At 35.8% G+C, this 14,319-nt stretch overlaps 1 protein-coding gene across 1 annotated transcript in view; it reads right to left on the reverse strand.

Annotated features, from left to right (window-relative positions):
* CSPP1 (centrosome and spindle pole associated protein 1) overlaps window positions 1–14,319 on the reverse strand; it is a gene marked incomplete at its 3' end in the record, with an annotated part of 57,712 nt that overhangs the window by 24,808 nt on the left and 18,585 nt on the right. Inside the window, exons 8-16 of the mRNA XM_010282595.1 lie at window positions 11,897–11,998; window positions 11,194–11,276; window positions 9,180–9,273; window positions 8,164–8,221; window positions 5,039–5,211; window positions 4,201–4,319; window positions 3,149–3,227; window positions 2,691–2,811; window positions 673–820 (exon numbers count right to left, since the gene is read on the reverse strand). Coding sequence (XP_010280897.1) covers window positions 673–820; window positions 2,691–2,811; window positions 3,149–3,227; window positions 4,201–4,319; window positions 5,039–5,211; window positions 8,164–8,221; window positions 9,180–9,273; window positions 11,194–11,276; window positions 11,897–11,998 — 977 coding nt within the window. The remainder of the gene's footprint in view (window positions 1–672; window positions 821–2,690; window positions 2,812–3,148; window positions 3,228–4,200; window positions 4,320–5,038; window positions 5,212–8,163; window positions 8,222–9,179; window positions 9,274–11,193; window positions 11,277–11,896; window positions 11,999–14,319) is intronic.

Consider the following 14,319-nt stretch of genomic DNA (forward strand, 5'->3'; position numbering starts at 1 on the left):
GAGTTTTAGTCTTACATCTGTCTCAGATTTACTGGAGGGGGAGATAGCCACATACATAGCTCACTACAATCCCATCTTGCTGTTTTACAGCACTTGGAAAAAAATAAATCTTATAAAGGACTACTGTTGTCTCACTGCTATTTATACAGCTATTTACCAGCAGTGTTACTTGGGGGAATTTAAATATTTCACTTAGCTTTATATATTTATCCAAACATGCTTCCATTTTCCATGTCAGAAGTGGAGTTTTGTAAGCCTAGAAGTGATTGTAAAAAACGAAAAACAAAACACCCTGTTCCCAGAACATGTTTAAATAAAAGTCTTCACAACAGACTTTAGCATATTTGTATTGCAACTGATTCTAACAGCTTGTTTTCCTCCTTCTCCCTTTACTATTGCATTTTGAATTCATTTATAGTTGACATATCCTGTGTCTTCCATTTTGTTCAACTTGTACTGTTTAAATGATTCTACTGAATCAAAATAATTACTCACTGAAATATTCTTGGAGTGCATCTGCTTGAAACAAATACTTCTATTTGTCAATAAGGAGCTACCAGTGTAGCTTTAACATATCTGAATAACAAGGATTAACATATGTGAATAGAGCCTTTTCTAAGGGCAAGAAAACATTGATCTTAGAAAGACAACTCCTAATTTTGGCAAACATACTTATCAGATTTCCTTTTGCATCTCTGAGAGGAGCACCACCACCACCTTTTCCCCAGGGATTATAATTCCTCATTTCTGCTTCTAACTTGGCTTCATAGCGTTCCTTCTCCTCTCTCTCTTGTCTGCGTCGTTCCTCTCTCTCTCTTATCTAAAACCAAACAAACCCAGGTCAGTTGCATAAAAACACCACATTAAGTATAATTTTAATAAGTAGTTAATGGAGCAAAGCTGAACGCTACCATTAGCCATTTGCTCCATCTATATCAAGCAAACTGCAAACATTTCACTGCCTATACTGCAGACAGTGCATTGAATACTGCTGTCAAAATGTGCACATACAGTTGTGCATAATCCCAGAGAAACATACAGGTACACATTATAACAACTTCCAAGCTCCAGAAATGTTCACAGATGACACTTGCAGTTGATCCGAAGTCCTATATCTTTGGACCTTTGATACAGAAGTTTATACCACCTGAAAATTAAACAAGCAAAATTCTACAATACTACAGCACTTCTTTCTCTCAACCTGGTATATTTTGTTTAACCAAAACTTAGACTAGAGATGACATGAGATAAAGAAAGACTCCTAACAATAAATGCCTTAATAGAATGCTACACCATTCTATAACCGCTCATGAAATAGTTTTCTGCAGCAATACATGATGATGTACACAAAGAACACAGAACTGTTCATATGGTTTGTTCTTCCTTTTCTTCAAAATCCAGTTAAATTTATATAACTAAGCCTCCTAATAACTTAATGCAGCATTTATAATAAGAACAGCTATTAAAAAAAGGTCCATCTTCAATTCAAAGATTTTAAATCATGTAGCTGAAATATATTAATGTATTTTTCTTAAGTTGTTTCTTCTGTGCATTAGATAAACATTCCCCTTTATCAAATAGTCAGACAATTTTGTAAGAGATGAGAGACAACACAAAGACCCATCTAGCCCTGTCAACAGTTTACAAAAATGGTCAGTCAGGTTTGTCTATAGGGAGAAAAAAAAAGGCAGAATACCTTCCGTTTGCTTTCAACCATAAGCAGCATAATAACTTCGAAAGACTGTATTGTGCCACGTTTATCAGACCTTTAGGTCAAATTGTGCAGTCTCTCACGTAGCAAGGTAAAATTTACTTCTTAAGACTATAGTGAGGAAATGCCTTCAGAGAGGCGTAAATGCAGTATCATACACTAAGAATAAAATAAACATTTAGGAACAATTTGACCTTGATTGGCAGCTTCTCCTTTACGTACAATCATAATTAGAACTAGAATATTTTTACATTAGTTATTTACCTCCACTTAAGAAATACATAAAGAGGAATAAGATAAAAAAACATTACTGCCACTGAACTGAGTTCCAACAAAATCTCTTCTGAAATAACACATCTCATCATGGTCAAATATATTTTATAAATATACTCCCACAAGGTGCACCACTAAAATGACTAGGGGACTAGGATGTTTACTGGAAGACAGGAGACTCAATAAGTCTAGGCTATCAAAAAGGGAGCTGAAAAGAGACAAGACACTACCTACAAAACACACTGGAAGTAAACATTAGGGAAGTTTTTGAATTAGTGTCCAAATGATCATGAAGAACTTACTGAAATTAGAGTGCTCCTAATAATTATAGAAATAATGTTCAAAAGCAATCTTTCAATAGGAATATCAGAACAATAGAACTCATCGCTTTTAAGATTCAGGTTCTTATGAAAATAATTATATGAAACTCCACGCCTGGAACTAATCTGTTTGCTGTCAGTCTTAATATTCTCTCTGCCTTTGACAAAAAAAAAAAAAAAATCTGAAGAGCTTACTGTCTACCTGAAGGGCTAAAATGACCTAAAGCAGGGTCAGAGGAATGGAAGGAAGGAAGTGGTGAAGGGAGGGAGAGTTAAGAAAGCTTTTTACTTGTAAACTAAATAAGTATGTTTGAAAGAGTACTACAGTTACAGCCATTATATGTTAAAAAGTAAAAGAAAGTGTCAGAAGTTTTATCACTCAGTACCTGCTGTTGTAATTCTTGTTGATAAGATAACGTTGCCTCTTTGGAAGGCTTTGTTTTTTCTTCAGAAAATACTCCTATGCTTCTTTGTCTGTCTCCTGTATTCCTCTGTCCAGTGTTACTTCTGAATTAGAAAACCACACGTATAAAAATAAAATATCACAGGGACAAGGGGGGAGGGGTAAAAACATTTTTTTTAATAAAACCCTGCCTGAAATATTTAAGACCTGTTGTTTTCCACAGCCCAGCAGTTTCTAATGTCAAACATTTTCATAAATCCATATAAAAATAGAAGTTCACTGAATTATTGCTTAGATAGAAATTCTTAATTAGAAGTTTGAAGAGTTGTCTTTAACACACTTTTATTTCAAAAGCATATCCATTGTCAGCAAAATACTCCCAACATGAGAAGCGTATCAATACAGATAAATACAGAGAGTGTGAATACAGATAATACTTACACAGATTGTTCTACTGGGGCTTGGCCTAAAGGAGGATCCAGATTAGGTGTGGGTTGCATTCCCATCATACCTGAACCATCCACACAGTAAAAAAATTACTATTTTAAATTTTGAATGCTCACATACAAACATTTGCCATCCCTTAAAAGACCAGAGCTCACTGCTCAAACTCTGTGACTGCAGAATTACGAATAGGATTCTCAAATTCTGTAACAAACTTAGCTAAACCTTAATGCGCTCTAATGCAAGAAATACAATGCCAAGGTACAAACCCATTTCTTAAATTCAACTAAATCCCTTGAAAATGTACAAATGTCTTCATTAACATATTCTACAATGAAATAACAAAAAAGAAGTAACTTGCTTAATGTAACACTTGTTCTCACGCTTTCCAAATGTGCCCTCTGTTGTGAGGAAAGCCCCCTTGCCTCCTGCAGAAATGCAGTACATTTGGCACCTGTAGGCTTACTGAAATAGGACCTTTAGGGCTCTGACACAAGCAGGGCTTGAAATTACTGTGCATACTACTGCTTGTGTTCAAGACAGTAAGAGACGCATCTCTCAAACAATTTCATACTTTCAAATTTCAAGCACTAGCAATATTCCAGTTTGTGACAACAAGCTTTAAGATAACCTAACACTTGTATATAAATTTTAAGTATTAATTTCTTTAATACTCTAAACTGTAAGCCATTTTACCATAGAGGTTATATTGGTACAAGGATAAAAGCAAACAAACAAACAACAAAATACCAAAATAAAAACACACACACAAAAAAACCCTCACCAAAAACCCTTAAAAAAAACCCAAAACCCTTAAAACTATGGTCTGAAAATAAGATTACAAAGAAAAAGTAAGGCCCTTTTGCAGTTGGAGAAAACTACTTCATTGAAAACCAGTACTGAAAAAAAGCATACTTTTCATTCAATACACACCTAAGAAATGGGTTTAAAGTGCTGTTACTAGTTCCACATTATTCATCATTTAACCGGATTAAAAGCAGCCATCTGAATCACTCTAACAACCAATCCACCTAAAATCATCAACTTACAATATGCAAGATTGGGATCCAAAGGATTCCTAACCCCATAAAAGTAATACGCATCATCATAAGGTGTTCTATAGTTGTCTGTCAAAACTGGAGGTGGAGGCGGTGGCATCGGTGCAAGCCTTAAAGAAAAAAGGAACACAGTTTTTTGTTTTATTGTACAACTGAAAAGAGAGATGATCAAAAGAAGACAGAAAGAAAAATAAATGAGGAAGAGAGAATTCACTAGAGGAAAATTCTAGGTTTATCTCAGCCCAAGACCTCTCATTAGTGCCATGCAGGAGCAAGACACAATAAGCCTCACTAGGAAATTAACCTTCCCTTAGGGAGTAGTACATGAACCCATGCTATTCCAGAAATCTAAAGAACATAAATCAAGCACACCGCCTTTAACTCGTTGAGTTAATGATACTTGCTGGTTAGATCAGTAACAGTAAATAAAACAAGCCAAGGATTAGTCTCCGGCCAAAGGGCAAGTGGCACAGCACAGCTTTAGCCACATGCCTAAAGCTCCTTCTCTCTCCCAAAACAATTTAGTCTCAACCACAGTGCCTAGTGGAAGCTGTCCTTGCCCACACTGTGTTCCTGAGCTTAGCCCTGGGAGATAGCCTAACAGAAAGGGGCCAATCTCATGTCATACCAGCCTCCTAACAATATGGATGATGCCAGGCGCGTGCCTCAAGCACACGCCCATGCATCCTCGCAACACAGTTCAATGTTAGAGCCATGGACATAATTTCTACAGCACGACTCTTATCCTACATGAACAGCCACTAAATAGCAATAATATGCTTAGCACCAAGCTTATTTAACGTGCAAAATGAACATGATGGTGGAGCACCTGGGCGCTGCTATTTCACCAAGAGTGCTGGCTAGCCCCCTGTGAAAGTCTTCATTCACTGGAGAGGCTGAAGAGACAGGCACCGGAGTTTGGAAAGCCACCCTAGGCCTTTCAGGAGGTACTTTCTCTTCAGAAGCTCTCGCTGTCAAGCCAAACTGCTTCAGTCTATTTGGCTGAGGGGAGGGAATAGAAAAAGAGAGGAAAAAAAGCAGTTACTTTGTTATTACTAGGAAATATTCTGAACCACCGTTTAGGCTGTGTTAAACACTTGAGCGGGTCCCAGCTAGCTGTTTAAATTGCATTTTTTTTTCCCAAGGAATTACTGTAAATCTAATACAAGGAAATCCAGCGTGTTTATCACAGGTTTACAAAATCCAGCCTCTATGGCACGTTTCAGGAAGTATATGGTTCCAGTTATTATCCAGGGGGGTGGCAGGGGGAAGTATTTACACAGTTGTCTGTAGTACAGATTATCTACAGCCACCAGGTTTTTTTTATACTGACAGTATTATCATATTATGCATAGGAAAAGTTTTTAAAATACACCACCACCACATCCCGAAAACTAAAATGGCTCATAATCAGTATAAATGAACATACACTGAGACTTCTTCCAATAAACATTTCCTTGCAATACTGTTATTTCATTTTTTGGGTTCCTTTGATTTTATTAGCTTTGCAACCACAACAATTACGAAATTTTGTAGAGGTATTTTTTTAAAGTATCAAATGTTTATTGATAACTGTCAGCCTCAGAAAAGTCAAAGGCAACATGCAAGTAATGCAAAGGCATGCAAGTCAGCTTCAGAACTATCCTGTCACACCCAGAAAGCCCTTATACCGGCTGCTATGCGTAAGTATGTTAATGTTTGTTTAAATTAGTCAATACAATAGAAGACCAGATAAAATTCATACATTATAATAAGTAAATCTGAATTTACTGGTCCTAACTTTGTAGTGCTTCAATTAACATGCATTCAGAGAAAGTAAGACCAGCAACCAGCTAAATATTAAATATCTAACAACCCTACAATATGGAAGTATTTCAGGGAAATATTAAATCTTTACCTCTGCATCACTTAGCTGCAAGATAGTATATACAAGGCAGTTAGTACTCACCAATCATGAACTATAGCACTAAGATTAAAATTCTCAAAATTAAAAAAATTAAAAACTAGACATGACTGTTTATAACATTTAAGTTCAATCTTCTAGATGTGAATACAAAATTAGGTAATAGATATGAACTACAGCAATTGAAAATTATAAAGCAGTCTACAGACTTTTTTTTTTAGACTTGTCTTTTCAAATCCAGTGTCTTGAGCAGGAGAACATTTCAACATTTAAAACAGCCTCTCTCACTAACAAGCTTCATCTGAACTGTTCCCAAGGTGCCCCAGATTTCAGCTCTGTGAACAGATTTCAGATGTGACTATGGTACTCAGTTCATCCTGGGGATTGTTTTCTTTTAAACAAGCAGTATATACAACAGTCTACATTTCTAGATTCTTAATCAGGCATTGCTATTTAACCAATCTGTAATTAATCGAGAAATCCACCTAATTAGAATCCCTCCTCAAGAGGCAATTTAAAGCTAACAGTGACTGCAGCTTAATGAATGTAGCAATTCTCCTTAATTGAAGGCTTTCAGCTAAATTAATGGTTTTAAAACATTATACATGCCCTGGACTTGCTCTGGATATAATTTTGTTCCTACAACAGGCACTTTTCAGCCTCCGACTGAAATGCGTACGGTATATAGATTGCTTCAGCACAGCATGCTTCTGCCTAGTCATCTTTGATTAAACAAAGCTGTTTACACTGACTTTACAGTCTGCTGTGCCAAAAGAGCCTGCATCCTCTGCTCAGTTTTTCCTCTTTTCCTGACTCCATCCTTCTCCCTTTCACCATCTGAATCCCTGATGAGCAAACTGACCTCTCTAAGCCAACTAAAGCAGCAAAAAAGATTCAGCTTGGTTAGCTGGTAAAAATATTAATCTGTTTGCAAAAGGGATCAAACAAGCACCACAGATAATTTAAGCAGAGAGGGCAGGAACATGCAGCCAGACCACTTGCCAGTGTTCTCCCTCTCTATGTAGAAGTAAGGATTTTGATTCAGCTTCATTGACTATCTATGTGCATTCTCAGTCTGCTGCCTCATGCTGACTAATAGCATCTTAGAGCTAGAAAACAAGAGCTCCTTTCACCTCTGCTGAACTCTCCAGAAATGGCACAAGTTTCTTTCTGCGTTGTAGTCTCCCCCAAAAAACAGCACTGTTGATAATTCAAACTGGTAACTAGTTAAATTAATAACCAGTTTCTACTTGCTTGAGAAAGTTACCCATCCTACATCTCCAGCAGCAGATCTCTACTGCACCCAAGATGCAATGGCTTTGGGCACTTAGCAAACACACATGCAAATCTGTGTTAGTTCTGTGATACTCAGTCTGCTACTAACGCTACTAGTGCTGACAACCTTCGTATCTGCTCGCATCAAAATTCTCAGTACAATAATCACCTTAGTAAGGAAGTGGAGACAGTAGTAACTCTGCATTAAGTCTTAAAAGCAACACAATATTAAACATCTCGCTTTGTACAAAATCCTATAAAAATGCTTGTGATCCTGAACACTATATCTGATAGTTTAAAAACGAATTACAAATCTGAAATTAAAAATTGCTACAGTGAGATCAACTTGCCTGCAAAACAACTGGATTTTCTTTTTTTTAATTGAAAAAGAGCAAAAACTTTCTGCAGCATACTTTATGTTCCCAAAGAAAGGTTACTAATGTGTGCATGTACAGGCTACCACGGGACATTAAGTATTTTTTCCATGACACTCACTGCTTGTACAAAGCTTCCATTTGGTCAAAGCAAAAGAAAATGTTCAACAAATTCTGTGAAAATATTTTCCTCTTAAGCTGAAAGCACATGTAATGAGTTACAGCCTTATCATCTTTGGCCTCAATTTTATTCTGTGCTAATGCCCTATTAGAAAAAAACACAACATTTATCATTCTATAAAAGCCCTATAGAGTTTTGTGACTGAGCAACCACAGTGTACATGTAAAAAAAAAAAAAAAAAAAAGGGTCTATATAGGTAAAAGAACATCCAAGTTCCTTACATTTTTTTCTGGGTCTCGAGCTCCAGAAGCAGCAACTGAGAGGTCAAGTTCCTTCTCACTGTTTTTGTTTCAAAAGAACGAAAAGAAAAAAAAAAATCAAATCAGAAAGCAGTAACAACTATAGTCACCTCACAACTCTGTATTTAAATAACTCTGAAAATACAGGATAACAGAAGACGTGATTCCACTTCATTTCTTATGGAGTCAAGGAAGAAGGATACTGTATATTATTTGTAAATAAACAGAACTCTCAAGAAGTATCTGGCTATCATCTATTCTGCCTAATAAAAATCCAACTACCATAAAAGGACAAACCACCACACTGCTTTTTACTACAACCTTTCAGGACATTTCTTAAAAATTTATCTTTATTCATGTTACAGCAAGAAGTTTGTTATAAACATACTGAAATGACTTTTCAAAAGTACAGCAGTAAGTACTATATTGTAATTTCAGGGCTCAGGCTCATTCAGCATGTACAATTTTTCATCACAGTGAAACCATCAATAGTAACTTATTTTTAATTCCTTATTCCTTCGCTAGTATCACTGTGTGGTCTTATGCACCCATATTGTCATTCAGCAGGCAGCTACTAATAGGTAAGCAAGAAATTTATATATTATTCTGCATAAGCCAAATGCTCAAGTGCTTTGAAAGTGAAAGGTTACTCTCCTAAATTGGAGGACAAAACAAGATTCATTTTCAACTTTGCAAAGTAATTAGACACACCTCTATCAGCAAAAAAGGAAACTTCAGCTAGAGCTGCTTTACCCTTAAAAAACTAAAAAATAATTTTTAAAGATGAAAAAAGTCTGTTTTTTCTTTTCTTCCACTGAAAGCTGGCGAATTTGTTTACTAAAAACTAAAGCTCTCATGTCAGTAAGTTTAATTGGATGCAATATTACCTAGCTAGCTTGAATTCCTTAGTTATGAAAATTATTCTTAACACATTGAAATAATGAAATTCCTTTAAATTTCAGCCATTATCTTTTAAAAATACAGTAACTTTCTATTACCGTCTCTTATTTCGCTGTTGCTCAGCCATCTGTTCTATTAGTTCTTGCCTGTATTTCTCTTTTTTCCTTTGGAGAAGTTCTCGGTCCTGACCACCTAATGGAAACAACCACACATTTGCGTAAATGCTCCACAAAATACACAAAAAGTATGGGACAAAAACATCACATTTCAGACAATCTAAAACATGAAACACAGCAGAGTATACAATCTGGGAATATGCACAAGAACACTGGATCTGTACTGACTAAAATTTTTTTTTAAATCTATTTTTAACATGCAGTTTGTTTGGAGTGTGATGATCAAAACTACTAAGATTTTCATTATTATTTTCCTAGTTTGCCTGCTTTTGTATAGTCAGGAAGCTACAAATTTCAAAGCTATATGACACAACAGCATCTAAAAAAAGTTACTAATCTCCGCCCCCTGCAATATTCAACTAAGGAAGATACAGTATGGCACTCCAAAATTATGACGCACTGCTCTGTACAAAAATGAAAGTTAAAACTGAATAGAGTCAAACCCACAGGAAGGAAAGTAAACTGCTCCACTTTTAGGATGGCTGCCATGAGTACGAAGAATTAGCAAAGTATTGGTAGATATGGTCTGTAAAAGGAAACAGTGATAACATCTCACATGCATTTTAAGGAACATAAAAAGCTTTCAAATTGTGGTGGTTCCCCCACAATAAGCGTGGAATCGTCTATTATTTTAAAAACAAAACCAAAAGAACATCATCACCATTTTCTATATAGTATGACTATAAGACACAAGGACTCCTAACATATTTCTATACACAAAGTCACTGTAGATCTCCAGTGAAGCAGACCTAACAATAAAGTGAAGGAAGCTGCAAAGAAACTAAAAAAAACCCCAACAAACAAAAAAACCCAACAAACAAAAAAACCCATGATGCATGACTGCATTTTTTATTCAATTATTGTGCTGGGACTGTAAAGTAACCAAAACGTGCAAGATAACCTTATGGTTTGTGATTTTTGGGGACTCTGAAACCACTTCTCATTTCCAAAAATTTCAAGTTTTAATTTACTTATTCTTTATACAACATAGTTGACAATATTCTCCTGACCATGACTGCTAGGAATACAAAATCACAGCTTTGTGTACTCAAGTTACTACAGAGGAGATGACTGAACAGATCAGAGAGACTGCCCATTACAACACATTGTTTTAACGTTGTCTTTAAACAACGAAATTGACCTGCCCCATATAGCACTGAAGATCAGGTAAATTCAAATGTAAAAATAAATAGAACTTATTCTGACAACTGTTAGTCAATTTTTCCACAATTCAAACCTAACTTGCCTTCAAAGGCTTCCATCTGAAGAACTACTACAGTTCTTGCCTTGTAATTTTCTGAATTTAGCTAGGAATGCTATGTTTTCAACAGTATTTCTCTCGACTATGCTCAATAATGATGTTCCTTGCTAAATTTTATGCTACATTTAAGCAGTAAGAGATGATCAGAATAATTTGTTCTTACGCAAGGTTGTGAACAGTACTATTTCCTATATTTCTGTAATTAAAATTCAATACCATGTTGTGTCTTTAACAATACAGAGGTTAATACTTTTTCTATGCTTCATTTCGTAAAAAACTTAAGCATGTACCTGGGCCTTAAACTGTTTGTGAAATCTAAGAAGAAACTTGGGCTCTTCAAAATTGATTAGAAAGCCCTGTTACATTAAGGAAGAAAGGAAGATGTTTTTCTTTTTTTATTTTCTCTATGTAAATAATATTTATTTACCAGTCTTGGGGACAACTAGCACAAAGAAAAAGCTAATTTTTCTTAACACATTGAAATAATGAAATTCCTTTAAATTTCAGCCATTATCTTTTAAAAATACAGTAACTTTCTATTACCGTCTCTTATTTCGCTGTTGCTCAGCCATCTGTTCTATTAGTTTTTTTAATAATTTTTAATTATTCCCAAAGAAAAATAAAATATGCAAAGAAAGGCTAATTCAGTGTCATTAGTTAGGTTTTTATACATACCAAGAACAAGGCCTGTCCCATAGGGCGTTTCAGCTGCAGCCTTGGCCTGTTCATTAGCTGAAGAACTAATTTGTACCTGATTTCTGGCAAAGAACAAAGAAGGAAATGGAAAGATCAAACTCGAGTCTCTGTGAAACATGATAGATGCACTTACATCACTCTGTGATACATTTATAACAGCTTTCCTAATATCCAAAGAAATATCACAAGCAAAAGAAGAAACCGCCTGGCAAAAAGGCATTTCTCACAGTTCTCATTTGCCTGCGGTTTCTGAAGCCATCAGAAACAGTGACTCAGCTGAGCACTTCGACAGTGTTGACAGACTGAGTGGTGCCAGTCAAGAGTTTATGTAAGGGCTTTACAAGTCTTCTGCTTCTGCCTTATCCACTTAAATGACTTCAAGACTTGCAAAACCAAGACAAGAGGAAAAAAAGGAATTTTAAAATTACTATCAAAAAAGGACACCATGTTATTCTAATCATTAAAAGTCTTCAGCTGGAGAATAGGTGATCTATTGTTTCAAAAAGAAAACTGGCATGCAAGCTTCAGTAGCTGTTCTCAAAGGAAATATGTTCTAATATATCCTAGCCGCAGGAAAAACCATCAGTCATTTCAGACAACCTACTAGGGATTTTAAATAAACATTTTCCTTTCACCATAATTTTGTAGTGCAAATATCAGAATAATACACTGTATACCAAACCTAGAATTTCCAGTTCTTGAGATCTGCTGCAGATGTGCTCTCTCCTTTAAGTCGTCTTCATAATCTGCAGGTAGATCTCTTACTATTCCATCCAGAAAGGGCCTTAAAGAAATAGAAAATATTCAGCTATGCTTGCCTAAAAACATCCAGTCTGAAATGGAAAGTCCAGCAGTTTCGTGCAGAAGGATCCCTAGCCTGACTGTACACTGGATGGCAGAACCAGTTCTGAAAATACCACACAAAATTTCTAGAAAAATTCACTTTGCTAGCACTGTCAAGGCAGCACTCTGTCTGAAATCTGAACTCGCAAGCCTGCTTTCATACAACCTTTTTCTATTGAGCCTGGTTAAGAGTTTTGAGAGTCAAAAAGCATTCAGCATTCACACTGTATTAATTGAAAAAGATCTTGCTGCTCTTAATCCCCAGGAGCCAACAAAGCCTAGGACAGATTTTGGCACACAGCTATCGGGCAAGTCTGGTGAAACAGTTAATTCAGATATGAAAAGCTTCTTTAATGACAACCTACCCTTCACTATGCACCTGCTACCATTTAAGAGAGGCAGATGACTTTTGATCAAGATAAAAGTTAACACGGTGAATACAGAAATTCAGGAGCTAAAATTTGAATCGTCTACATATGAAGTAATATAATTGAAACTTCAAATAATTCCGAAGATGCCAAAAATTGTATGGGCACAAGGGAGCTTTTCCTGAAAAGATCTGGGGTAGTTGAATTTACAGGTTTTTCTTGCCTTTCAAATTAACTATTCTTTAACATGGACTTCAAGTTATCTTGACAAAATAAGGCAAGAACAGGTATTCAATGAAAAATGAAGTACCAAATACATGCTAACAAAGTTATGTATCTTCCAGAGCTGGACAGAGCCATGGACTTCCTATTAAGCAAACCAAAAAAATACCACGTAAACATAGAAAAAAACCCATGTTATTCTTTTATGTAAAAAAGCCAATAATCAAAGGTGAAGGATGCAAGCAGATTGATTTGGCATTTTAACAACCCACAAGAACAACATCCATCCTCTTGGCACAACATGATCTTCTTTCATGATTGAGATCATCTTTTTGACAATGATCAATCTGCTACTTACAAGGCTGGTCACGTATGACTGAAACACACACCAGGAAACAGAAAGCCTAATCCATAGCATGATGGAAGGATGCAGGGAGAAAGCAAAGAAACAAACCTTGGAATTCAAGAGACAACCTTTTTTGTAAAAAGCAGTAAGCTTAGTATGGCAGGCCCAGGCATGTTGGCCCAATTCAAGCAAGAAGCTGTTGTATCCTGTTTATAGGACAGACTTGGTTGCTGGGGATGGACTAAAGCAGTCCACTCATAAGGACCAAAACATTTTGCACTTCCTCTCACTCTCCTGTCACCATTTCTATTTGCTGAAATACACCACAGTCCTTGTGCCTCTGTCAAAACAGAAACCTTTCTGAAAAGTCCCATTACAAACACCTGCCTCTCCAAACTAAAAAAGCCCATTTAAAAACAGAAAAACTCTAATAAAACAAATAAAAATATTCCTCCTTATGAATTTTGTTTCTGTCATGGATCAAATATGTTCTGGAAAAGTTGAATTTGCCTGAAACGTAGCAAAAAAATGCTAACTCTTCAGAAGCTGAGCTGCCAGTAACTAATAAATGTGTTTCTCCTTCTTGAAGGGAGGCTGAATATAGTTCATAAAAGGTTAAGTGGAGCTCCTTGCAAAGGAGAAAAAAGTACTAGATTACAAAGCATGTATAATAAAAAAAAAAAAGTGATTTTCAACAACAATTCAGCAAAGTAGAAAATAAAAAAAACAAAAAACCCAAATCTTAATTTTATGTACAAATTTCAGTTCAGGCAGTTCAGGTGACGGTCCAGCAACTTCTTTTAAGAAGATGAACCAAGTTTGCCAATAACAAAGATAAGACTATCTTCTGTACTTTCTTTTAAAAGAAAGCTGGAACTAGAACTGTTTCAGAGGCCTCTCCAAACAAACAATGAATTGCCTAGTGATATATTGGCCCCAGACATTTATATCAGCACCATCAGTGTTTTCTGGAATGACTAAGAACAAGTATACTTCTATTCAACATGATACCGTCCACTGTTGGTTCAAGCATCATCCTTGCTGATATTTTACATATAGTATTCTGTATATATTCTTTAAGAAACAAAGTAAACCCTCAAACTTTATCAAATGGTCATTTTTATTTAAATATTCGACACTCTGTCCATTTGCATTAGACAGTGGCAAAAAGCTACCTAGTAAAAAGAGGACATTCATCCTTGTGGGTGTTAACATAGAGGATTAACATTGCTGTTAGTCTCAAAAATATGGACATTTTCATTATCGTTGTTAGATACCAAGTCAGGCTTCTAATATTTTTCTTTCTGAAAAGCTGTAGGGCAAGAC

The sequence above is a fragment of the Phaethon lepturus genome, unplaced genomic scaffold (assembly GCF_000687285.1).
Source record: "Phaethon lepturus isolate BGI_N335 unplaced genomic scaffold, ASM68728v1 scaffold5360, whole genome shotgun sequence".
NCBI lineage: Eukaryota > Metazoa > Chordata > Aves > Phaethontiformes > Phaethontidae > Phaethon > Phaethon lepturus.